We start from the raw sequence: 24,699 nt of genomic DNA, 5'->3' as shown, positions 1-24,699 counted from the left end.
AAATCTTTTGATTATATATTTGATGTATAATTGTTGGAAGACATTATCTTTGACAAAATAAAATAGAAATGTTAATATGGATCCTTGGTAATGATTCCCTATTGGATAATGCAATTAGTTTTTAAATTTTTATTTCACCAAAAGATAATTCTATTTTGAATAAAACACTAAGATGTATAGAATTTACCTAATACTTAGGACTTTAAATTTAATAGAGGAGTCCAAGTCAAGATAAATAAGAATAGAAAGATACAAACTATGGAGTACTTGGAGTCATATTTTCATAAATGACAAATTTAATAAGGGACTAAAGTCATAATAACATAAAAAAAAAATTAGAGGTGTCGTCTATATGAGACTTTCTTTTTATATCCAAGTTTATTTCTTAAATGATCATCGAATGTAGTGTCTTTCATTTAAAAAGGCAAGGCCCCTAGCGATAGGGGGAAGAGAGGAAATGCGGGCTTCTTTCACTCACTTGAGTTTTGTTTTTGCAGAGGGCATTTGGGGCAGCAAAAGGCTTAAAGGGAGTCGATTGAACAATTGAAAATAGGTGAGCAAAATTATTATTTTCATTTACATAAAAAAATTCACTTATGTTTTGTTATGTCACTCAAAACTCTCACTCAAGTCGAAAAATAATATATATGATCATTTTTATTGACATGATACCAAATATGTTTTTGGTCATGTCCCTTTTTTTTTTCTTTTTTTTTTTTCTCCTTGCAACTTGTAGTCACTTATTTACAACATTTGTATTAGCTCATTTAATTGTCAATAAACAAGCTCTCGCGATAAACAATTAAGTCAACAAACTAACACATAATGCATTCATAAAAATTTAATTATTGTATTGTATCACTTATCTATATTTCCTGCAAAAAAAAAAAAAAAAAAAAACTCCCAAAAGTCAAAAATCATCCTAGATATTGCTTCCGAACTTAAAATTAAACCATTTATTTTAACAATATACATACAAGTAATATTTATCATTCTAATATTTTTCTAACAATGGATAATGGGATGTACATGCAAAGCATGTACATACTAGTTACTATAAAGACACGAAAATCCATAGCGGAATGTTGATAGACTTCTTAACCCTTTGAAAATGCATCTCATGCTGAACAAATTTGTAACTACAATCAATAGTTTTTTAATTGCATTGACAATTGTTAGGAGTGTCTTTATACTTTGAAGACAATTTCATTCCTTCAGGAAAAGGGCCTTTTTTATTTTCCTTTAGGTATGATTTTAAAATTGAAAACAATTTGATTCTTTCTTGAAAATATACTTCTCTTTTATTTATATTAAATTTTATGAATTGAAGATTATTTGATTCCATCTTCAAAAGCCGTGCCCAAATGGTGAAAACTTATTCGCACCGAATGTTTACACCAAGGTAGTCAAGTTAATAATAGAAGACAAACTACAACTTATTAGGAGTCTATTTCAAATTTTTAAAAAATAAAGAAGTCAGTAAATACTTTATTAGTTAGTTATCTAACGGTAGACAGAAGATTATAGTAGGGCTGCCATAACTTCTTTGTTCTTTAATTCCCTGCACACACCTGCTTCTAGGTTGTGTGACTTGATTCTCAAGTTTCTTGCCATTTATTCTTATTTTTTACGTAAATTCAAAACAACACACGTAATCGGAAGTTCAGATTAAGAGCCAATGGCGGAACCAATATATACCTAATGGTGAACATTATCCTAAAACATGTTTACCTCTATTCCCTTGATTGAGTTACCTGATTATGAATATGCAACCTGTATCTTTTGCTGCACATGATGTTTTAACTTGTAGTTAAACATATAGTGTAATTAGGTGATAGGCTAAATAGTGTGACCCCTTTCTCTCTGGCCATGAAACAAATGGTTAGGTCGCGTGAAGATTTCTCAACCAAATGTGTTATCATACAACTGTGGAATTTCTCAAACAATCATTTCCTTACCTTCTATTTGGAATTTCATCTTATAAGTTGTGGTTCAAAATTGTGTGCTAGACAATACATTGCAAATTTAAGTCCCATTCAAATGCAAACTTTTAGCATGCTAGATTGTAAGAAAAAATAATTTTTGCAGCACTTCTCATCTTTCTCCTTATTTTGTAGTATTATTTATTATTCGCGTAGTAGTTTATTCTTCAAATTTACTACTACATATTGCTTCATTTGTTTATCTTGCAATTGTAAAATTCACGCAAAGTATTCTTCCCCAAGAGACCAGCGGACAGTATACTATGGGAGTCGAGTTTCACAAGTAAACATTGTAGCTAAGCAGTAAACAAATTACAAATATAATTACGATAAAGTTTATAATTCTTTCATGACGTGTAACAGTGTAATTCTACAAAACAAAGTGTAATCTTGTGAAGTTTTTCATCTGTTAATTTCATATAAACTTTGGTATATAAAGGTAAGTGCTTTTTTATAAGTTTAAAATTTATATATATATTTTTTTCAAAGTTAGCTAAACTAAAGTAGATATAGATGGTGGAAGGAACTTTTGGTAAAAAATGGACGGTTTTCACATCACTATTACGATCGGGTAAGTGCTAGAATATTGAAGGTATTTAAATATTATTTTATATATGTAATATATGTAAACTAATACAATAGTTAACTATGGTTAAACATTAAGAATTATAGTTAAGCATAATGACATATGTTGGGTGTTTATTGATTAGGTGTAAATACCTGGCGTGTTAGCTAAGTTAATCATAGAAGACAAACTACAACTTATTAGGAGTCTATTTTAAATTTAAAAAAATTAAGAAGACAATAAATACTTTATTAGTTAATTACCTAACGAAAGATTATATTAGGGCTGCCTTAACTTCTTCGTTCTTTAATTCCCTGCGCACACCTTCTTCTAGGTTATATGACTTTTCAAGTTCCTTGCCATTTATTCTTATTTTTTGCGTAAATCCAAAACAACACACACGTAATCGGAAGTTCAGATTAAGAGCCAAAGGCGGAACCGACATATACTGAATGGTGAACATTATCCTAAAATATGTTAACCTCTATTCACTGTTAAGACCGGATAAGTGCTAGAATGTTGAAGCTATTTAAACATTATTTTATATATTTAATATATGTAAACTATTTTATATATTTAATATATGTAAACTAATACAATAGTGGACTATGGTTAAACATTAAGAATTATAGTTAAGCATAATGACACGTGTTAGATGTTTATGATTGAGTATAAACACCAGGTGCGGACAAGTTTTTACCCAAATATTTACCTTTTTTTACTTGCATGAGGAATTTTTGGAATGTTTCCTTTACCTTTTCTTTATTTACATTAGGAATTTTACGATTTCTTTTTCTTTTTTTTGACATCGGGTACAAACCTTAGAAAATGGCAAATTCATTTAATTCTATGTAGGAAAGAACTCTTTGCTTCTTTACAAGAAACTTCTGCCGGGTATTTGCATCTAAATTTCAAAATTGATCGATCTTATTTTCTATTATTTAAACTTCAATATTACAAGATGATTGCATTTCTTACAAAAGAAAAAAGAAATAATTTTTTTATAAAAAAAAAATTATAATGTCTCCCTTTGCTTTACTTTGATTTTGTAAAAAATTAACAGAAATACACGTAAACTCTGTACGCGCAGAAAGACTAGTCCACGTATAAACACAACTGCAACGTGTCATCTATCAAGGTTAACTAAAACAATAAAATATGAAAAGAATTGCAGTCCACTCCAGCAACAAGAATAGACAATAACGGCAGAACCTAGGAATAAGTAAATGACCATGAACGCAAAGTTTAAGAAGGGAGGATAACTAAAATGCAATATAGCAAGAACAATAACATGCAATATAGCAAGAACAATAACGTCAAACCTGTAATATGGTGCGCACTCTTCTTTACACGACTTCAAAGAGGAAAATAATGATGGATGACAATAAAATAGCTTTAACATAATTTTTCCATAAGAAGGTTTTCTTCACCCTCCCGCATTTTACTTCAATTCCTATGTACATAAGGTTAAGTAAACCAAAAAAAATCAATAAATAACAAGAAGTTTTTCCTTAGGAGACTCATCAACTACCGAATACTCTACAATTTCTACACGTCTGTCGATACAATTACAGCCTCCTCCCCTGAGTCCGCACAGTGCACTTTTCTCTTGTGCACTACACACCTTAGGTTGCCATCAGCATTCTATTCAGGATTTTGGGTGGCATGAGTTTCTTGACCAGGTGATCCTGCAAAAACTTGAGCATGGTCTCGTACATCTCGAAATATAGAGAGAAAGGAGTTTAGACCTTCAGAAGAAGCACCCCCTAATATCCACAGCAACAAGGAGCTGAGTGAATTCATAGACCCCGGGTTAGCTCCAGTTTCAGACTGGCGGGTATCAGGTTGCCCTCCAAGTTGAACAGGATTACCAAACTCATCTTGGTTTCCATTCCCTTGTCGATCTGGATCAATTCTAGGCCCAGGACCAGGAGGCATATCAACATTAGTTGGAGCCCCAGGGCTCCTTGCATTTAATCTTGTGATGTGCAAAGTTGATGCGAGAATCGTAGAGGAGGTGATATGAAAGTCAGGATGCTGCTGAAAATGTGAGCGTCTGCTTTGCATAAATCTCTGCAGAGCTGGAACCTGAACAACAAACATACAGGGGACAGATCCCAAAATATATTAGGAGAAGATTATTTTCCTTCTTTTTTTTTTTTTTTTTTTTTTTTTTTTTTTTTGAAACTGGTAAATTGTATTCCTCAGCATTTAGGATATGCTGGAGACCATCAAAAAGATTTAAACTGAAGACAGAAAGAGTAAAAGAAATACTTACATTGATCTTAATAAATCTACAAACTGATCTATATCTTCTAATCCTATTTCTTTACACCAAAAGTAGAAAGATACTATACAATTCCATTTGACTTTCTGAATGGAATTGGATCTATCTTCAAAACACCTTTCATTTCTTTCTTTCCAAATAGTCCACCAAATACAATGAGGGATCATCCTCCGCCATTTTTTCTGGCTCTTGCTGCCTCCTCTTCTCATCCAACAAGTTAGTAAATCTGCAGCATGCTCAGGCATAGTCCAGTTAGTCTCTGTTAGGTTGAAGAACAAAGACCAAAGCTGTGCTGTGAATTTGCAGTGAAGAAAAAGATGTTTGTTGGTTTCATTTGTTTCATTGCAAAGATAACATCCGGAAACTATGATGCGTCCCTTTCTCCTCAATACTTCATGTGTTAAACAAGCTGTCTTTGCCACCAGCCAAGTGAAACATTGCACCTTGGTTGGGACTGGACACTTCCATATTTTGATCCAAAATTTTGGCTGCTCCCCATTCTGCACCATATCCTCCTTTTTGTAAACCCTGTTTACAGCGAATTGCCCATCAATATTGTGTCTCCATCTCAAAGTGTCTGGATCAGAGGTAGTGCCATGAAAATTCCCAATTCTATTCAACAGACTAACCACCCTTTCCACCTCCCAGTCATTCAAAAATCTTCTAAAAGTTAGCACTCCAAACTTCATGTATAGTGACCCCCGGGTTGTCACTTAAAATGAATAGATCTGGATAAACTTCCATAAGAGGGACTTGTTCATTCCAAGCATCTTTCCAGAACTTTGCTTTTTTCCCATCTCCTACTTTCATCTGCAAGTTCCTTTCCAGGTTTGGCCAAAGAGCTCTTATTGTTTTCCAGACTCCAACACCATAAGTACCATTACTCACATTAGTACACCATGGATTGAGTTCCCCAAATTTGCATTTAATAACCTCCTTCCACAGTGCATTTTCCTCACTATTGTACCTCCATAGCCATTTCATCAACAAGCTATTGTTTTGTGATCTCAAGTTTCTGATGCCCAAACCACCCATCTCTTTCCCCTGCATTGCTATCTGCCATTTCACCAAGTTGTAACCTTTGCCCTCTCTATTCCCATGCCACAAGAACTCCCTTCTGAGTCTATTCAGTATTTTCTGTATATTGAAAGGTAAAGGGAACAAGGACATAACATAAGTAGGCAAAGAATCTAGGACAGAGTTCATAAGAGTCAACCTTCCTCCCAGAGATAAATATTGAGCCTTCCACCTAACCAGTTTTTTTCTGTTTTCTCCACTATACCATCCCAGATTTCCCCTGCTTTGTGTTTGCTTCCTAGAGGCATGCCAAGGTAAGTTGTTGGCAAGTTCTCCACTTTACAACCTAAAATGTGAGCAAGATTTTGTATGTTTGGCACCTCCTTTATTGGAAACAAACTTGTTTTCCCCCAATTGACTTTCAATCCAGAACAGGCCTCAAAAATTGTCAAAATCATTCTAATGTAACCAATCTGCTCAACCTTAGGCTCACAGAAGATCACTGTGTCATCTGCATACTGCAAATGACATATTTCCTTCATCTGCCCCCTGTTATTACCTAATTCAAAGCCTTTGATCCACCTGTTCTGTATAGCTATCCTTATCATGCTATCAAAACCCTCTATTGCTAGTATAAATAGAAAAGGAGACAATGGATCACCCTGTCTGAGTCCCCTTTCGGAAGGAAAAAAACCAACAGGTTCTCCATTCACAAGAACAGAGAATCTGACAGTTTTTATGCAAAAATCTATCCATTTCAACCATTTCTCACCAAAGCCCATTTGTCTCAGAATGTTGAGCAAGAATTTCCAATTGACATGGTCATAAGCTTTTTCTATGTCCAGTTTACACATGACCCCTGGTTCTCCACCTTTAAATCTGGAGTCCACACATTCACCAGCAATAAGTGCAGCATCCATGATTTGTCTCCCTTTTATAAATGCCATCTGATGCTTGTTCACCAAACTGTTAACTACCTTCTTTAGTCTTTCAACCAGTAATTTTGCAATAATCTTGTAAATACCACCAATGAGACTTATAGGTCTAAAGTCTTTCAACTCTGAGGCACTGCTTTTTTAGGAATCAATGCTATGAATGTTGCATTGAAACTCCTCTCAAACTTCTGATTATCATGAAAATACTGGATAGTTTTCTGTATATCAACTTTTAAGGTCTCCCAGAAAGCTAAATAAAATGACATAGGAAATCCATCAGGCCCAGGAGCCTTCTCCATAGCACACATTTTAATGCTCTCCAAAATCTCTGCCTCTTCAAATTGCCTTTGCAACCACTCTTGCTCCTCCACAGAAATCCCATTGGCTTCATGTAACACCAATTCTGGCCTCCAGTCTTCTGTTTCCTTGTAAAGATTCATGTAGAAGTTTTGGATAGCTTCTTTAATATCCTCTGAGTCTGTCACCTCATTCCCCCCCACATTTAGGCAATCGATGGAATTAACCCTTTTATGAGCTGTAGCAATCCTATGGAAGTATTTAGTGTTCTTGTCTCCTTGTTTCAACCACTGTATCCTGGACCTCTGCTTCCATGTTATCTCCTCATTTCTGGCTACTTCCTCAAATTCCAAGGCTAAATTTGATTTCTGGATTAACTCATCATCTGTGAGAACTCTTTGTTCTTGAACTGTCTCCCAATTGGCCAGTTGATTGAGAATGTTTTCTTTCTCTGCTTCCAATTGCCCCTGTTATCTTTGCTCCAATCCTTCAGCTTTGCTTTTAGCACTTTTAATTTTTCAGCCACAACAAAGCCAGGTCTCCCATTGACATTGAAAGAGCCCCACCAAAGTTTCACTTTCTCTTTAAAGCCCTCTACTCCCATCCACCAGCTTTCAAATTTGAAGTAGGACTTTTTGAAGTTCATCTCTCCACATGATAACATGATAGGATTATGATCAGATCCTATCTTTGGCAAAACTGTTTGTTTTAAAAGGGTAAACTGTTCCTCCCAGGTTGATGAATGAAGAAATCTATCAATTCTTGAGGCGCTTCTATGATTTTCTCCTCTCCTCCATATATAAGATCCTCTAAATAAAGGAGGATCCACAAGCTCCAATTCTTCAATGCATTCAGAGAACTCTGACATTGCTCCATTGATTCTGAAACAGTTTGCTCTCTCATTGGGATACCTGATGACATTAAAATCATCCCCACCACCCAAGGCCCTTCACACCTTCCCTTCATTGCATACAATTCCCACCACAATTCCCTTTCTTTCAACTTTTTTACAATCGGCATATACTCCTGTCAAAAACCAGGTGAAATCAAAATTTTGATCAAACATTTTACATGTTATGCTTTGGTTGCCACATTCAACCAACTCCCCTTCCCAAACCCTCTTATCCCAAAGAATTATTATCCCTCCACTCCTACCTACAGCCTCCATATACACCTCCCCTACCCATCTATTATCCCAAATACTATGGATAAGGCAATTTATGTTTCCCCTCAACTTAGTTTCTACCAATATATACACATCTGCACCCCATTGATTAATCATATCTCTGACTAATCCCCTTTTGCTATTCTCATTAAGCCCCCTTACATTTCAGGATACAATTTGTATCCTCATCAATGTGTGATAGCTAATTTCCTCCCTCTAACTCTAGGTTCCCCATCCTTGAATTTCATATCAAAAATAAGATTTTTGAGTTCTTTTGGAACTGTGTTTTTGCTGTTGTTTGAAGCTTTGTCCTTTCCTGCTTGTCTCTCCATGTACCTCTTTTGGTCTAGCTTCATACACAAAGCATATGCTTCCTTCTCGCACCCCGTAATAATAGATGCTCCAAAGGCATGGCCTAGTTTGATCACATTGAGATGTACCCATATAGTGGCCCTTGTCTCAATCATCTCCTCTGATAGATTCTCTTCGATGCTCAAGGGAACTGGGTCATTGAAAGACACCAATTGATTGTCGTAGATTTCCAGAAAAGAATATTCTTCTCTGTTCGTATCCCTATCAGCTACCTCCACCTCAATTGATAGAGGATCTTCCCCTTGCACCAAATTTTCTTTTTGAATCTCCTGGATGCTTTGATTCCATGAGTTTTGAGACTCAAAAGCCATTCGCATGTTTTTTTCCAGTATCCCATCTAAAATCGAATGTTTAAAAGGCTGATAAGTTTCTCCCCAGTCCACATTAATGAATTCTGAAAAAAGCTCTGTAAAAATAGTCTGCTTGGGCTTAATTGAAAGGCCAACTTGTTGAGAGTCCTGGGCCTGTGAAGAAAGTTGCTCATTCAGGCCCAAATCAAAGTTTGTGTTTCAAATTGTCTATGGCCCCACTGTCGATGGTTCTTTTAGAGTCAAAGTTAGCAATATAAGATAAGGCTTGGTAGCACGGTTTCATTCAGATTCACATTGAAGAATACTTTGACCCCGTATGTACATTCACATTAAATACTTTGACCCCACTTACATTCGGATTCAAATTGAAATCTGTGGCCCCACTTTCATTCAGATTCACATTAAAATCTTTGACCCCACTTTCATTTAGATTCAAATTAAAGTCTTTGGCCCCACTTCCACTTGCCATGTGACTGCTGGTCATCCTTATTACCCTTTCTATGTTAACATCGATATCCGATGTTTTTTCCAGTTCTTTTCCAGTTCTTTCCCCTTTCCTCTTAAGGATGGAGAGTCTCTGTCTTTTGCAGGCTCATCTCTGATCTCTATCTCAACAGCTTCATCCTCGTTGTCACCTCGAAGGACGTTATCCTCCCCCTTCGCCAATCTGTACGTTGCCGGCGCCTCGCACCACACCGGAAGAGAATATATCAATCCGTCGTCCTCTATCTCTATCTTTGTCGGAATCTTCTCCTTTGGCCCTTTAACTTTAATTCTTGCCCATCTCAAGTGATTTTTAATTTCAGTCTCCTCTTCATTTTCTAACCACCCCCCACATTCATCTCCAATTTTCTTCATCACCTCCTTATTCCATAGCTGTAATGGGAGCCCTAGTACCCTAATCCAAAACCAATCGAACCTCATTTCATCTGGGAAGGCTCCTTTTGTTGGTGACCACCAGTCAAGCTTCAAAATCGAACCTCGTCTCTTCCACTCCCCCATAATAACATGTTCAGCAGCCTACCTAGTCTGAAATTCGAAGAGAAAGAGATACCCGTCCATGTCATAAACCTGTATATTCTGTGCCCCCTTCCACGTCTGTTGGGCCCATCTACGAACATCGTTGCGAACTGGAGCATCTTCCCCTCCACAGAACCTGCCGACAAGACATCTGCGCAAGAGGTTATTATCATCAATGTCTGATGAAGTCTTCAGTTTCAAGTCCTCCTTAACTACTACCAGTTCTTTTTGGCTCCATTTATTGTTATGTAAAGCTTCCTTGCAATTCCCCTTGCCAATGATTGTATTGAGATTTGCCTCCCCTGTTGTAATAAGTACACCTTTTGTCTCTGCATTCCTGTTAATGAATTTTTCCACTTTTGTTACCAAACTCCCCCACCCCTCATTGAATGCATTTTCTAGGATAATAACCACTGATCTACTCTGCCCCTTAACAGAAATAACTGATATGAATCGTCCATATTTATTGAACTTCTGAGCACAATAAATATTTGTCGAGAAATCCCGACATCTCCATGATTTGAAAGATTTCCCCCTATTCTCTGATGCTTCCTTTAGCCTTTTACAAAGCCAGAGTAAAGCTCCCCTACTCAAGCCCATGCGTCTGATCGACAATCTTGAGTTCTTAAATATATAGACATAGATAAACTCCCATCTAATTTAAAATAAAGCCAGGAATTCGAACAGAGATCAAGTTTAAGAAAAGACCGTCCAGCATCAATCAGTAGTAAACCTAGTTCAAGGAGTGTTAGATTTGCTAGGACAGCCATCTAGGCAGAAAAATATGGATCAAGCATGGAATCCTCAAAGCAAATACATTCAAGCATGAGGTTATCATTATCAATCTGAAGATCGTAGGCAATATGAGCACACTGTCAGACAGTTATTATGTGTTTAAGTCGAGAGGAACAGTAGGGTAATCATCTTACTTCAATTAGTTATCCCTCTTGCGTTTCTGTCAGGGGAATTCATTCCTAAGGACATAAATTTTGATTTGACGTTTTATCTCCACGGGGAGAAGTAAGAACAACAAAGTGCGCTCAAAACGTTTAAGAAATCAGTCTTTTTTTTTTTCTCACTCTGTTTTCTAGCACCTGCAACACATGGACATGACTGTACAGGATCAAAGGAGTATAATACACAACCTCAAGCATTCAATTCTATCGCAGGTAACTTCAGATGAACTGTACTGTTGAAAGTAACAGAAAAATACAGGAGATATTCACACCCACCAAGCAGATATAAAGTAATCATAAGGTTTGCTAGTGTCTAAACTAGTTTAATTTCACATATCTGCTAAAACAAAGAGACTCTCTAACTACTAAAAGTATCAAAATTTGCATCCTACCTCAAAACGGTTCCAAAAATATAAAATAAGGTGTTGCATAAATGCAGCTGTTGTCGAGAGTGCCAGATAAGAAAAACCTGAGAAGATAAGACCATGTTGTCAGATAAGGAAGAGTAAGCAAAATCTGAACCTCAAGAAACCTCAAGTAATTTGGACATACCATAGCTATATGAAAAGAAGTAGATGTGGAAAACCAGAAAGTAAAGCAAAAAGAAGCGTGGAAAGTACTTCATTGATATTGGTGTGCGTACACTGCAAGAAATAACCAACATTTTAGAGAAAGAATGGTACATGAGAAATAGAATTCTTCAGAATAAATCATTATTTTTAACTACACCTCTTTAAGATAGCAAAATAATTGTTGTACTCGTAATTGTGATGGGACGCGCATGAGCCCAATGAAAAATGAATTTATTACAAGTTAATACCGGCTAGGGGAAAAGTATGAACAGTAGGGAACAAGTATTAGAAATTGCTTCCCAAGACACCTAACTGAGGTCCCTTCGGGGCTTCAGCACCTCCTCTCTCCGGTGGACTTCTTCCATCAGAGCTCATCTCCATTTCTTTCTTTTTAGGTAATCCAGACTTCATGGATAACATATTACATTTTTGTTTAGGGGGTAAGTCATACAATATTACTGAATCAAGGTCTAAGGCGGAGACTTAGTTCGATTGGGTTGAAAGTGCAAGACATCACATGAGAACAGAGGCGTATCTAGCACTCTAGGTAGGGGTTCAATTGAACCCCTAACTTTCGACGCGGAGCATAAATTTGTGTGTAAAAAATTATTAAAACTGTAATAAATAATTGATATGAACCCTTACTTCGAAAATATAATAGATTAAATGCTAAGAATCTTAAGATTGAACCCATAGAGTTTAAATCCTGGATCCGCCTTTGCATGAGAAGATTGGTGTTGAGCAAAGTGCACTGTTACGGATCTGAAAAAGACTCCAGAAAGCGTCTGGAAAGAGGGGAAAGACCTTTAAATCTTGGCGTTGCAGAGATTATTCGACAAGTCTTTATCTATCTCAGAAATTCAATCAATATGGTAGGTCTATTTCAGTCATCTCTGTCAAGGGGAAGGATATAGCAGTAATCATCTTACCAGAGATGATGTATACAATGAAGGGTGGAAAATGTTGGTCACAAATGAGTGCTTCATTAATAGGGATCTTTCAGTACAGAAAACAAGACTACCCGGGATACAGAAAAATTCTGGACATTAGGGGAGGGGAGTTACAAGGAAGCTTTATACACGAACAGGTGGACACAGAAGGAGCCAGTGGTAGGGACTGAGGTGGGCTCTCTAAGAACACACTCGCAACTTGATGACAAGGATCTCCTGGACAATGTTTGATCAGGAAATTCTCCGGCGAATATGACTCTCCCACTCGTAACGATATAAGGAGATGGGCTCAACAAACTTGGAAAGGTGCTCAGGGGTCCAAGTCTATGATATGAATGACTTTAAATTCCTGTCTGAATTTCAGTCGAGGGCAGCAGCTGGACATGTCCTAATGGACTATTAGAGGAGACAAGGCCGACAGTTAAAGCTGCAGTGAAGGCCGCCGACGGTGGGTGCCTTCCCAAGACATACCAACTACGGCTTATTCTGGATTCGAGTGGTAGGCCTACCCCTGCATCTCTGGACAAACTCGATCTTGATGAAGATAGGGGAAGGTGTGTGTTATATCCCGCATTTTTGTGCGTTCGGATAACTCAAGGTACTTGCGGGAAGATAATAAGCGAGGTCATATTTTATTTTGTTGAAGCATAAAAGTCGTTTATGAAAACCTTGAAGTGGAAATAATAAGAAAGGCTAGGGGTAAAGAGGTAAATTCGCGAAATGACCCGTGAAAATATGGGGAGAGCTTAAGGGGCAAATTTGGAATTTTGGAAAAAATTTATTTTTCATGGGTTGCAAGAGAAAAAGGCTTGGGCCTAAAATTAATGAATTGGTTGGGCCAAGTGATCATCCTAGTGGTGTGGGCTTAAGCCCACATAAAAGCTTAATGAATAAGCTTAAAAGAAGACTAAGTCTTCATGAATTGTCACAATTCCTCTAGAAATTTCATGAGACTAAGAACAAAAAAGAAAGAAGGAGAAAGGGAGATATGGCCATACGGCCTTTGTGAAAAAAAAAAAGAAAGAAAAAAACCGTAGAAAAAAAAAAGAAAGAGAGAAGGAAGAGAGGAAGTTCTCAACGTGTGCTTCATATCCAAACCACCTTGGAGGGTTCTTGACATAGTAAGCTATTGGAACCAAGGGAAAACACAATCTTGGAAAGTCTTCCATTATAGCTAAGTGAAGAATTCAAGCAAAAGGTAAGAATTCATTCTCTTTTATATGTTGTGGACGTGTAAACATGTTGAGGTGTATGAAAATGGATGAAATTCATATGGTGGAAATATGTAGGTGTGTGGTCGTGACCTTCAAAGGCAATCCGTGTGTGTGTGTATGTGTTGTGTGTGTTGTATTGTGTTGGTTGTTGTTGTGAAGTGTAGAAACTATGAAAATTCATGAAAATATGGAAGTTTTGCATGTCAAGTGTGTATGCTTGAAGGTGGTAATGGGTGTGCTTGTATATATGTAAAGTGTGTTGAATCTTATGTGGTGTTTTAGTTGTGGTTGTGATAGAAATTACAATGGCCATGGAAGTTGAAAGAATTTGGTTGGAATCGAAAATACATGCCATGGCCGTGGGCTATGTTGATGTTGGAATGGAAATGAATTAATGTTGTTTAATATGTTAGTTGTGTTGTGGTGATCTTTGCAATGTAAATGGAAGTAAAATGATATAATTTTGCATCGATTTGGAAGTGTTGAATGAGTTGAAGTATTATATTGGAAAGAAGGTTAATGGTGTTATGATGTGTTTTGTTGAAATTGTAATGTAATTGTTGGTTATTGTGTTGTTAGTTTGGTAGGGTTGAATTCCGGATTGTTGTTGTCGATGAATTCGCCAAGTTGAACTTGGTGGGATGGTATATTGGCGGGGGAAGTCTTTTAGAAATTTCGGTAGACGCATGCCACTTTGAATCTTAACTTGTAGATTCTTGAATTGACAATTGGTAAACTTGACCAATTTGTAGATTTTAGCGAGATTCGGACGGAGATTTGGAGCCGTGCAAAGAGACGAAAAAGGTATGTAAGGTTTCTTCCTTTCTTGGCATGTCTTAGACATATAGGTCGGATTTCGCGCCTCGGGACTTTCCTAACTCTAGAAACCCGCGAGTGAAAATAGTTACTATTCATTAGGTAAATTGAACTAGAATCGTGCGGTAATGTTGGAAAAAGCCTCCCAAACCTCTAGAACTTGCATAAATAGGACCCGTTTACCCTAAAGCTCTCATAAGTAATGTCATGACACGTACTATACGTAAATTGTGTATGCCGCCTCATTTGACCCGAGGTAGGCCCAATATTCGGATTTTCCCTATTGCTCAGGTTGACTCATTTTGGAGTAGAGTCAAAGGAAACTTCGTGATCCTTGTTTCGATTATCAAACGACAAGTTGTGAAGCTGTCTTAATAGAAATATGTCTATGATGACCATGATAACGATGATGCTAAGGAAAGAGAATATGTCTACGATAAGTAAGACATAAATGGTTCCATATTTGAGAATCCTAAGCTAAGAACCGTATGAATGTGAAAGTATTAAATTAACTTTTGTGACATCCATAATTCCACCCTATGTTTCCTTCAACACTATTCCTTGTTGATAGTTTCCACCTTATCATACTCGTTCTTCAAGGTGAGGCAAGCGACCACGATTGTGCCATAGTGTAATCGGAGGTTTCCGACCTTACGTCGCTCCCGATAAAGTTATAGCTTTTTTACAGGCTCTTATGCGTACTTAAGTTAAGGCGGTTATACCGTGCCTATACGGCGGGCGTGTCACCGCTACGGCGGCGCCCGTTGATGATTATACAGCGCCTAGATAGGGCCGTGTCCGGCCCCGCGCGGGTGCCGATGTATATGCGGTCTGGGGGCCGGGCACGACGCCAGTGGGCGGCACGAGGACAATTACCCGGACGCGGGAGGCCGGACCGCGGGCTAACGATATTATGTGACTCGGACGGGCTATGATGCCTTATGCAATGTGGTGAAGTATGTATGTATGTATGTAAAGATAAAGGTAAGCATGCATGATTATCTACCAGTGACATTTCTGACATGTTTTTTATGTGCATCTTTAGTATTGTTTCTTTAGATTACTTATTTCTTATTCCGTTCTTTGTTATCATGCTATGATTTATGCCTTACATACTCGGTACATTATCGTACCGACGTCCGCTTCGCGGACGCTGCGTTTCATGCCGCGCAGTCGTGACAGGCGGACTTGATCGTTAGAGCTCACCGGCCGTACACCCACGACGGCGCTCCGGTTGTTAGGAGCCTAATTTACGTGGTACTCTTTTGTATATATTTTAGGGCACCCACGTGGATTTCGCCCTTTTTATGTATAAGTGTATTATGTCTAGAGGCTCGTAGACGGATATGTTCGATCGATTATGTACGGTTAAATATGTGATATTTTGGCATCTTAATGCCGTTGTATGAAACGATAACAAAAGCTAGCTAGTTTATGTTCATAATGGCGCCGCCGATGTTAATGTTCAGCTTGAAAAAAAATACGGCAACGTTTGCACGACTTGCTAAGAGGTACGGGGGAAGACGGTAGGTAAAAGGGGTGCTCGGTACAAGTATCGGGTACTCGTCACGGCCCCTAGACGGGTCGTGACAGTGTGGTGGGTGGCTAGAGACGGAGGAGGAAACTGAGCTCAAAATCATCCCAGATAGGCTCGTGTTCGTGTCAAAGGCCTAGTGGAAAAGATTTCGGCCAAGATCGATATCACCGATGGAGATCTTATCTTCTCGTTGTCAATATGGATGGGAGCTCCGGTGACTTACCAGAAGCTAGAGGGGAGGGGGGTTTGAGGTGAGGTCCTGTCTAAACCTATGATGTTTGGTGGAGGGAGACGTGACATAGGAATGGAAGAGGAGCAGGTCTGTGTTACAGGCTCCAAGGGCACCTATAGAGGTGATAGGGAAGGGGTATCATAACACGTGGTCACGTGCGTGCATTTAAATGAGCTGGATCCATCAGTCTCTTTAAATCCAGGCCTTGGGCCTCACTTTTTAAAGGAAAACAAAAGGACCTCGGGCCTTTCATATTTGGACCAAAATAAGCCCAAAAAAGAAATTCCTTCGGGAGCCTTTTGTTGAGAATGTAAACAAGGACTCAGGCACAAAGGCCTCGTCCGATGCCTTATTATTGTAAGGGAGAAGTGGAAAACTGCTTGGCAATGGAGTGTGTTGCTGACTGTAGCAGCAAATTACCAACAGGAAGAGCCAACCAATATTGAGGTCCTGTAAGCAACATGCATGGGTCTTTTCAAGACTTTTCTCACTGGCAAGGGGATTGAAGAGATGTAGTTGTGGAGTGTGAGTGGGGTTTTTTTTTTTGGGGGTTTTGTTTTTTTTTTTGGGGGGGGGGGGGGGGGGGGGGGTGGGTTCTCACAACTGAGGCATGCGACCCTTTGGGTGCACTGTAATATTATCAAGTTGAGCCAGGAATCTGGAGCTTCTTTTGAGGGCTGCGAAAAAGAAGCCTATGCTTTATTTATGAAGTTGGATCAAAAGAAGATTGCCCTGTTAACAAAGTCTAAAAGTGACAAATATCAGGTACCAAAGGAAGTAAAGAATCTGATTTTCGATATAAAATTCAAGGATGGGGAGCCAAGAAGTGAATCTAGAAACAGGGGGAGGAACACAATCACTATGAAACCATGAAGGTGAAAATTTTGTCCAAGAATGTAAGAAGGCAGAACATGGATAGTAAAAGGAGATTAGTAAGATCCATGGTGCAGCAATGGGGGGCAGACATTTATGTATTAGTGGAGACAAAATTCGGGGGTCAGTGGGAAGCTATTTTCACCAGTTATGGAGAAATAGATGGGTAGAGGGAGCTTGGATTGATGCTATAAGGAGAAGTGGGGAATTGTTGTATTATGGGACAAGAGAGTTTGGAATGGGGAATATGTGGAGAGTGCGGATCAAATGCTTACCTGCAAATTCTCTTGGATCAACCAGGATCCGAATTGGTACCTCACTGCTGTCTATGCTGACTGTGGTCTAAGCGAAAGAAGGGAGTTGTAACGACCCTCCCGGTCATTATGGAAAATCTAGGATCACCTACCAAGTAGAACCCTTCCAATGGTAGAACGAGCTAATAGAAACTCAAATGTAGAAGTCTAAGAATTGAAAACTTGGCTTTTTGTGATTATTGTTTGATGTTATTGAGTCCATTGGAGAGTGACGTAGGGAATTAGACCTCCGTTGGGGATTCCGAGGCCATGGGAGAGTCCGTATGGCGTTTTTACATTAATGTGCATGTTTTTAATAGTGTGTGAGGCCTCGGATGAAGTGTTGGGTGGTAGAGTGAAAAACTGTGAGAATTAGCGAGCTTACTGCCTCAGTGGGACCGTTGTAGCGGCGAAGTACCGCTGCAGCTGGACCGCTATAGCGGCGGTCCTCTCGCCGCCGCGGTCAGACGAGTTTGGGTGTGTCCACTATGGCGGGCACTGGACCGCTGTAGCGGTGGCGCTATGTATGGAACCATGCCAGCCACAACGAAGGATGACTTTTGGGTATGTCCACCACAACAAGCACTTCTGCTCCGCTATACGAGACCGGGCCGTGACGGTTCCCGACCGCCGCCGGGCCGACGGGGATAGTAGCCGGTTTTAAACACTTAGTTCGAATTCTTTATTCATAAAACTCTAAAACAGCTTCCAAGGAGCACACAGTGTGGCGAAATTCTAAGCTGGGGCAAGAATATTTTCGCAGGTAAGTTTCAACCATTCCTTTCATTACGCGTTTATCTCTAAGATTATCATCCTTCTAATGGGTCTACAATGGTGAATTGGGAATAGTAACCCTAGAACTTAATAGACTCTCAATAGTTGGTGGGTTATGATTGTTGTTGTGGGGTCTCGCTTGATGTCAATCAAAACAAAGCGATGGGAAGGAATGAAAGCATTCGACTATTGCATGATCCCTGTTTAACCCCTTTTTTTCCACATACTAAAGGCCCCGCCTATTTCAACAATGAAAATAAAGGACTTCCTTATCCGCTCGGGTTATCACTTTCTAATCAAGAATTGAATCATTAGAGACATGAACTAAGTGAATTGAGACTTAGGGTTTCATAAAAATGATAGCTTGACCATAGAAACTGCTTGTAAGAGATAACGTGATTGAATAACCTTATAAATTGATAATTTGTGGTTGCTAAAATCAATGTTAGGATGATTTGCACCTAGTAATCATTCGCCCACTAGAAAAGGGGTAAGGTGGAACGGTGTTCATTGAATTGATATTGTTGGCTAGAGTGATTGTGACTTATTTAGCATCTTAATTGCTAGACTTTGAGCGTTCCCAGGCATTACGGAAGGGGAAGGCTATACGTATAATTTGCATTGTTCCCTGCAGGGAGGTAAAGTTCAGCCTCATCGAGAAAGGACTTTGGATTAGATTGTATGTGTGATGAAATTGATAGAGAAAGCATGTCTAGTCTTCGTACATAATGTGTGTGGTTGAATTCCTATATGCTATTGATTGGGTGATTATGTGGGCTTAGTGCCACTATTTGCTGTGTTGTGACCTACCGTCTGATGATAATTGTGGTGAAAAGTTAATATGATCTTCTTGATGAAATTGAGATACAAATTGTTAATCGATTATTGAATATATATATATATATATATATATATATAGAAAGGCTCATTTGACCGGGGGTGAGGATGTGACCTAGTTTATAGGCTCGTGGTCCGAGGTTTGTTCCGGAACGAGTGGTACACGGACACACGGGTCGCATGACTATTGGGCAATCACATGACACCAGCATTACGTGTGTACACGAGTGATTAGTGACCGAGTATCGAGAATGTTGTTGGTAGACTTATTTCCGTTGTTTGCTTCCGTTGACTTGAATTTTGATATCATTGGATGACTTGATTGTTAATATCATTGGATGACTTGATTGTTAATATCATTGGTTGACTTGTTGTTGGGCTATTTGATTATGTGTTGTTGACTAGTCTGTCTATCTTATTGATTTTATGATTCGTGCATGATACTAATCTTAATCGGCCTCATGATCTCACCGCAGACATGTTGTTGTACCGATACTACCTTGTTGCATTTTTCGAGTGCGATCGTGGATCCGTAGATCGCTACCCGACCTCACATTTAGCGTCGAGGCCATTTCTTGCTGCATTGAGGTGAGCTTCTATCCATGCTGTGCCGCCCGAAGATCTTCTTTATCTAATGTCTATTTCCATTCCATACATTAATGGTTATTTATTTCGAAAGTTATACATTCCTTAGACATGTTTTGGATTGCAGTCCTTGTACGGTGACTTTCGGATTGGGGGGTTGTAATAGTTAGGACTTCCGCATTTACGTTATTATTTTATGGCATGACTATTTATTGATTATTCTTGTGCTTAACTGTTATGAATTGGTTAAATAAAAATGGACTTGAATGAGTAGATGGTTAGGCGTATTGGTTCGCCCACTAAGAGTTAGCGTGGGTGCCAGTTATGGCGGGTTGGGTCGTGACAGGAGTTGTGGTGGGAATTATCAGCAATCAGGGGTTGTCAGTGTAAGGGTCTTGGGGTAGTATGTGGGTGACTTCAACGTCACTAGATTTCCTTCCGAGAAAACTGACTGCAACAGGATTACTGAAGCTATGGCTGAATCTTCTGCTTTTATCAATGACCTGGAGCTGTTAGATCCTCGTTTATTTGGGGGATCTTATACTTGAAGAAGGGGGGAAAGACACAGATGTGCTTCCAGGATAGACAGAATTTTATACTCTGCTCTTTGGGATGAGAGTTTCTCACATATTAACCAAATTGTGCTACCATAACTGGGTCTGATCACAATCCCATTATGCTAACATGCGGAGACTGGACTTTTAAGAAGAGTTACCTTAAATTTGAAAATTGGTGGCTCAACATGGAGGGGTTTAAAAGTAAAGTGCAGGGCTGATGGGTTTCTTTCAATGTGACATGCAGACCAGACTTCAAACTTGCATCCAATTAAGGTTACTAAAGGGAAAACTTAAAGAATGGAGCAGGGAGAAGATAAGTAACGGGAGGGAGAAAAGATCAGATCTTGGCTCAAGTCAGTAGCTCGGAAATTATCCAAGAGCAGAGACCATTGATGGAAGATGAACAACTTCAAAAGGCTCACTTGGCTATGAAATTTGAAGATGTAGCAAGGAATGAAGAAATTGTTTGGAGACAGAGATCAAGGTCCAGTGGATAAAGAATGGAGATAAAAACAGTTTTTTCAAAGGGTGGCCAGTGCTCATAAGAGATTCAACACAATTGATTCTCTGAAGGTTGAGGGAGAGGATATCATTGATCCTATGGGCATAAAGAATTCCATCATGAAATTCTATCAGAAACTATATAGAGAACAGAAAATGGAGGCCAGACTTTAACATTCAAGGAAACCTATGTATTTCCACAAAAGAACAGGAATGATTGGAGAGACAGTTTGAGGAGGAGGAAGTGTTAGATGGAATCAAATTATGTTGCTGATAAGCAGCTGGACCACATGGTTTCCCGATGGCTTTCTTTCAAGCTTTTTGGGATATTATGAAGGATGATATACTTCAAACCTTGAAGAACTTCCACTCTCAGCATGTATTTGAGAAAATCTCCAATGCAACCTTTGTGGCATTGACTCAAAGAAAGTGAGAGGCACTGAGCTAAGGGATTTCAGACCCATTAGCCTCATTTCTAGGATTTACAAAATCATAGCCCAAGTGTTGGCTGAAAGATTGAAGAGGGTGGTTCATAATTTGGTTAGTAAACATCAAATGACATTCATAAAGGGAAGATAGGATGAAGGTTACGAGTAGAACGAATACCTTTTCGAGTGGCAATGGAACTCTATGTAGACAGGTCCACAATAGGCAAAGAATCTGGTGTCGGGCGGGGATCGTCTTGACCGGATGAGGAGTGCAGACGATGATGATAAGTCAAGAGTGGTGGAGATGGAGGTGAAGCTAAGGAAGACGGAGTTGTAAAAGGTGGAGTGGGATGATAGACGACAGAAGAATCCCCAAAAGATGAAACTATAAAACCCCAAAGATGCCTAGATGTTCAGTAGAAGATGTAAAGTAGGGCTGCCCTTCAAAGAAGGTAACATCATCAAACATAAGGTATAGCTGGAGGTCAGGGGAGTAGCATCGATTTTTCTTTTGTACCCTCGACTAACCGAAAAAGACATTATGAGCACAAGGAGCCAATTTGACTTTCCCTAGAGTGAGGATATGGACAAAAACGTGTGCTCCCAAGGACATGTGGTGGGAGAGAGAACAAAGTTGACTGAAGGAAACAAAACAGATTATAGAACCTGATTTTGAATAGCAAAGAAAGGCATATGTTAATCAAATAACAAGATGTGAGTACTCTTTCCCCCCAAGAACGCAATGGAAGATGTGCTTGTACGACTAAGGTGCGGCAGCCTCAATAATATGCCTATTTTTTCTCCGCAACCCCATTTTGTTGTGCAGTGTCAGGTCAAGATGTCTGATGAATAATTCCATGGGAAGACACAATTGTTGAAATTGATATGATAAATATTGACGTGCATTATCACTACGGAAAGTGCGAATAGAAATACCAAACTGATTTTGTATTTCCGAAATATAGAAAATAATTCAGAACAATCGTTCATTAAGAAAATCCAAGTACACTATGAGTATCATCAGTGAAAGTAGAGCAGACTAACCAAATGTTGATAGAGGTACTCCAAAAGGGAGATGTGTGGCCGTTTAGTGGAGCACCAGATCATTTTCAATTATTATGCTAGTAAGTACCATCTTCCCTTCTCTTAGCTAGTTAATTACCCTGCTATCCTTAGGCAAAATCTCAGGCAGTATATATGGGGACTTCAAAAAGCTTTAAAGAGGTGGTCAAGTTGTGTTCCCTCAATCAACTAGATATAGACCCGACTATCATCACCCAAAAGGTTTATGACCATCAGGATACACAGCACTAGAGATGTTTCCCAAGTTGCATTAATACTAGTATGAAAGAAGGATGGAAGACCAATATCTACATTTTCCTATACAAGGATCAGCTTTTTCACTGAGCCGACAGTCAAACAGCATTAGTGCTTTAGATTATCTGGAAGCTATATAACTTGGGTCGCTACCAAGTACAATTGGAATTTGTCATTTTTTTTTTTTGAGAAGGTAACATGTTGTATGTATTAAACACAAAACAGTACATGGGTTGTACTGAAACCATATTTACAAGTGAGCAGAAGAGAGTAAACCAGTCTACAGTTCTAACAGGAACCTAATGAGTCTAGGATAGATATAGTATCCTCTGGGTAGATCTGGTTACACCAAAAAGAAAAAGCTTAATACAGTTAAGTTTGATCTCCTGCATTGTGTTGCTGCTGTTCTCAAAGCATCTAGAGTTCCTTTCTTTCCAAATTGCCCACCAAATGCAAGCAGGGACCATCTTCCATCTGCTTATGTCATCTGCTCCAGCTCCAGCTGCCTCCCAACTAAAGAGAGCTTCAGTAATCTTTCTAGGCATTGTCCAGGCTATGCCTCTGAGATTAATGAAGATCTTCCATAGCTGATCAGTTATCCTGCAGTGCAAAAATAAGTGACCAACTGTCTCTACTTCTTTTTCACAGAGAAAACATCTTGAGCACATAGTCCAGTTCCTCTTCTTTAAATTTTCATGTGTGAGCACAGCTTCCTTTGCCAGTAACCATGAGAAGCATGCAACCTTGCATGGTATCTTGGTCTTCCAAATATGCTTCCAGGGCCAGTTGGTGACTTGGGGTGTTGGTTGGTTTATCATTTTATAGGCTGCATTAACACTGAATTTTCCACTACTATGTCCCTGCCATCTCAATGTGTCATCCCCGTTTTGAGTTCCTGTGAAGTCATCCAGTTGTTTGTAGAACTCAGCCATTCTACTTATCTCCCAATCATTCAGGTCTCTTCTGAGTATCAATTCCCAACCTTGAGGTGACCACATTTCAGCTATAGATCTCTGTTGGTGATGAGCTAGAGCATATATGTCAGAGAATAGATCCTTCAAAGCTCCATTCCCCAGCCAATTATCATTCCAGAAGGATGTCCTGTTACCATTTAGCACTCTGATTGAAACTTGACTCTTTAGAGCTGGCCATAGTACCCTTATAGACCTCCAAAGACTAACTCCATAAGTTGAGTTCACTGGTTTAGTCATCCAGTTGTCTTCTACTTCATATTTGGCCTTGATTACCTTGCTCCATAAGCTTTGAGGGTCTTGAGAGTACCTCCATAACCACTTCAACTTGAGGGCTTTGCTGTGATTCTTCAAATTTCTAATTCCCAATCCACCTTGAGCCTTGCTGAGAATTACCTCTTCCCACTTGACCAAGTGATAGGCTTTTTTTTTTTTTTTTTACCTTGCCACAGGAAGTTCCTCCTTATGTTGTCCAATCTTTCAATGACCCCCACAGGAATGGGAAAAAGGGACATCATATAGGTTGGTAGAGAGTCTAATACAGAGTTAATCAGAGTGAGCCTTCCTCCCATTGACAAATATTGACACTTCCATCTTGAGAGCTTCTTTTCACATTTCTCCAGGACATTGTTCCATATACCAGTAGATTTTGACTTGGCCCCCAGTGGCATGCCAAGATAAGTAGTAGGAAGAGTCCCCACTTCTCCCCCAAGATCAGTGCTAAATCCTCCATGTTTGTTACTTCATTAATTGGGAAGAGATGACTCTTTCTCCAATTAATATGCAGCCCAGAAATGCCTTCAAAAGGACCAGTATAATTCTCAAAGTTCTCAGTTGTTCCACTTCTGCATCACAAAAAATTAAGGTGTCATCAGCATATTGAAGATGCGTAATCTCCTGAATGTTGTGTCCATTCATGGCTACCTCAAAGCCTTTAATCCACCCATTAAGTTTGGCTGTTTTGACCATGTTGTTCAAACCTTCCATAGCTATTATGAAAAGAAAAGGTGACAAGGGATCACCCTGCCTGAGACCTCTCTGAGCAGAGAAGAATCCTTCTGGAGAACCATTGATGATGACTGAGAATCTGACAGTCGATATGCAAAATTTCATCCATTTAACCCATTGTACTCCAAATCCCATTTGTTGTAACATGCTTAGTAAGAAGTTCCAATTCACATGGTCAAATGCTTTCTCAATATCTAGCTTGCAAAGGATGCCAGGTTTCTTCTGTTTCTGTCTTGAGTCTACTGCTTCATTGGCTATTAGTATGGCATCCATTATTTGCCTTCCTTTTATGAATGCCATTTGTTGAGAATCTACCAATTTTTCCAT

The 24,699-nt window shown here is 39.0% G+C and overlaps 1 protein-coding gene across 1 annotated transcript in view; it reads right to left on the bottom strand.

Annotated features, from left to right (window-relative positions):
* Nucleotides 1–3,902: 3,902 nt before the first annotated feature.
* The window catches only part of LOC132059672 (membralin-like protein At1g60995), a 41,410-nt gene continuing 20,613 nt past the window's right edge, over nt 3,903–24,699 (bottom strand). Inside the window, exons 12-14 of the mRNA XM_059452372.1 lie at nt 11,460–11,551; nt 11,300–11,376; nt 3,903–4,635 (exon numbers count right to left, since the gene is read on the bottom strand). Of these exons, the coding sequence (XP_059308355.1) occupies nt 4,192–4,635; nt 11,300–11,376; nt 11,460–11,551 (613 nt within the window). The 3' untranslated portion in view covers nt 3,903–4,191. The remainder of the gene's footprint in view (nt 4,636–11,299; nt 11,377–11,459; nt 11,552–24,699) is intronic.

This window comes from Lycium ferocissimum, chromosome 6 (genome assembly GCF_029784015.1).
Source record: "Lycium ferocissimum isolate CSIRO_LF1 chromosome 6, AGI_CSIRO_Lferr_CH_V1, whole genome shotgun sequence".
Lineage (NCBI taxonomy): Eukaryota > Viridiplantae > Streptophyta > Magnoliopsida > Solanales > Solanaceae > Lycium > Lycium ferocissimum.
This window is presented reverse-complemented; position numbering and strand designations above follow the sequence as displayed.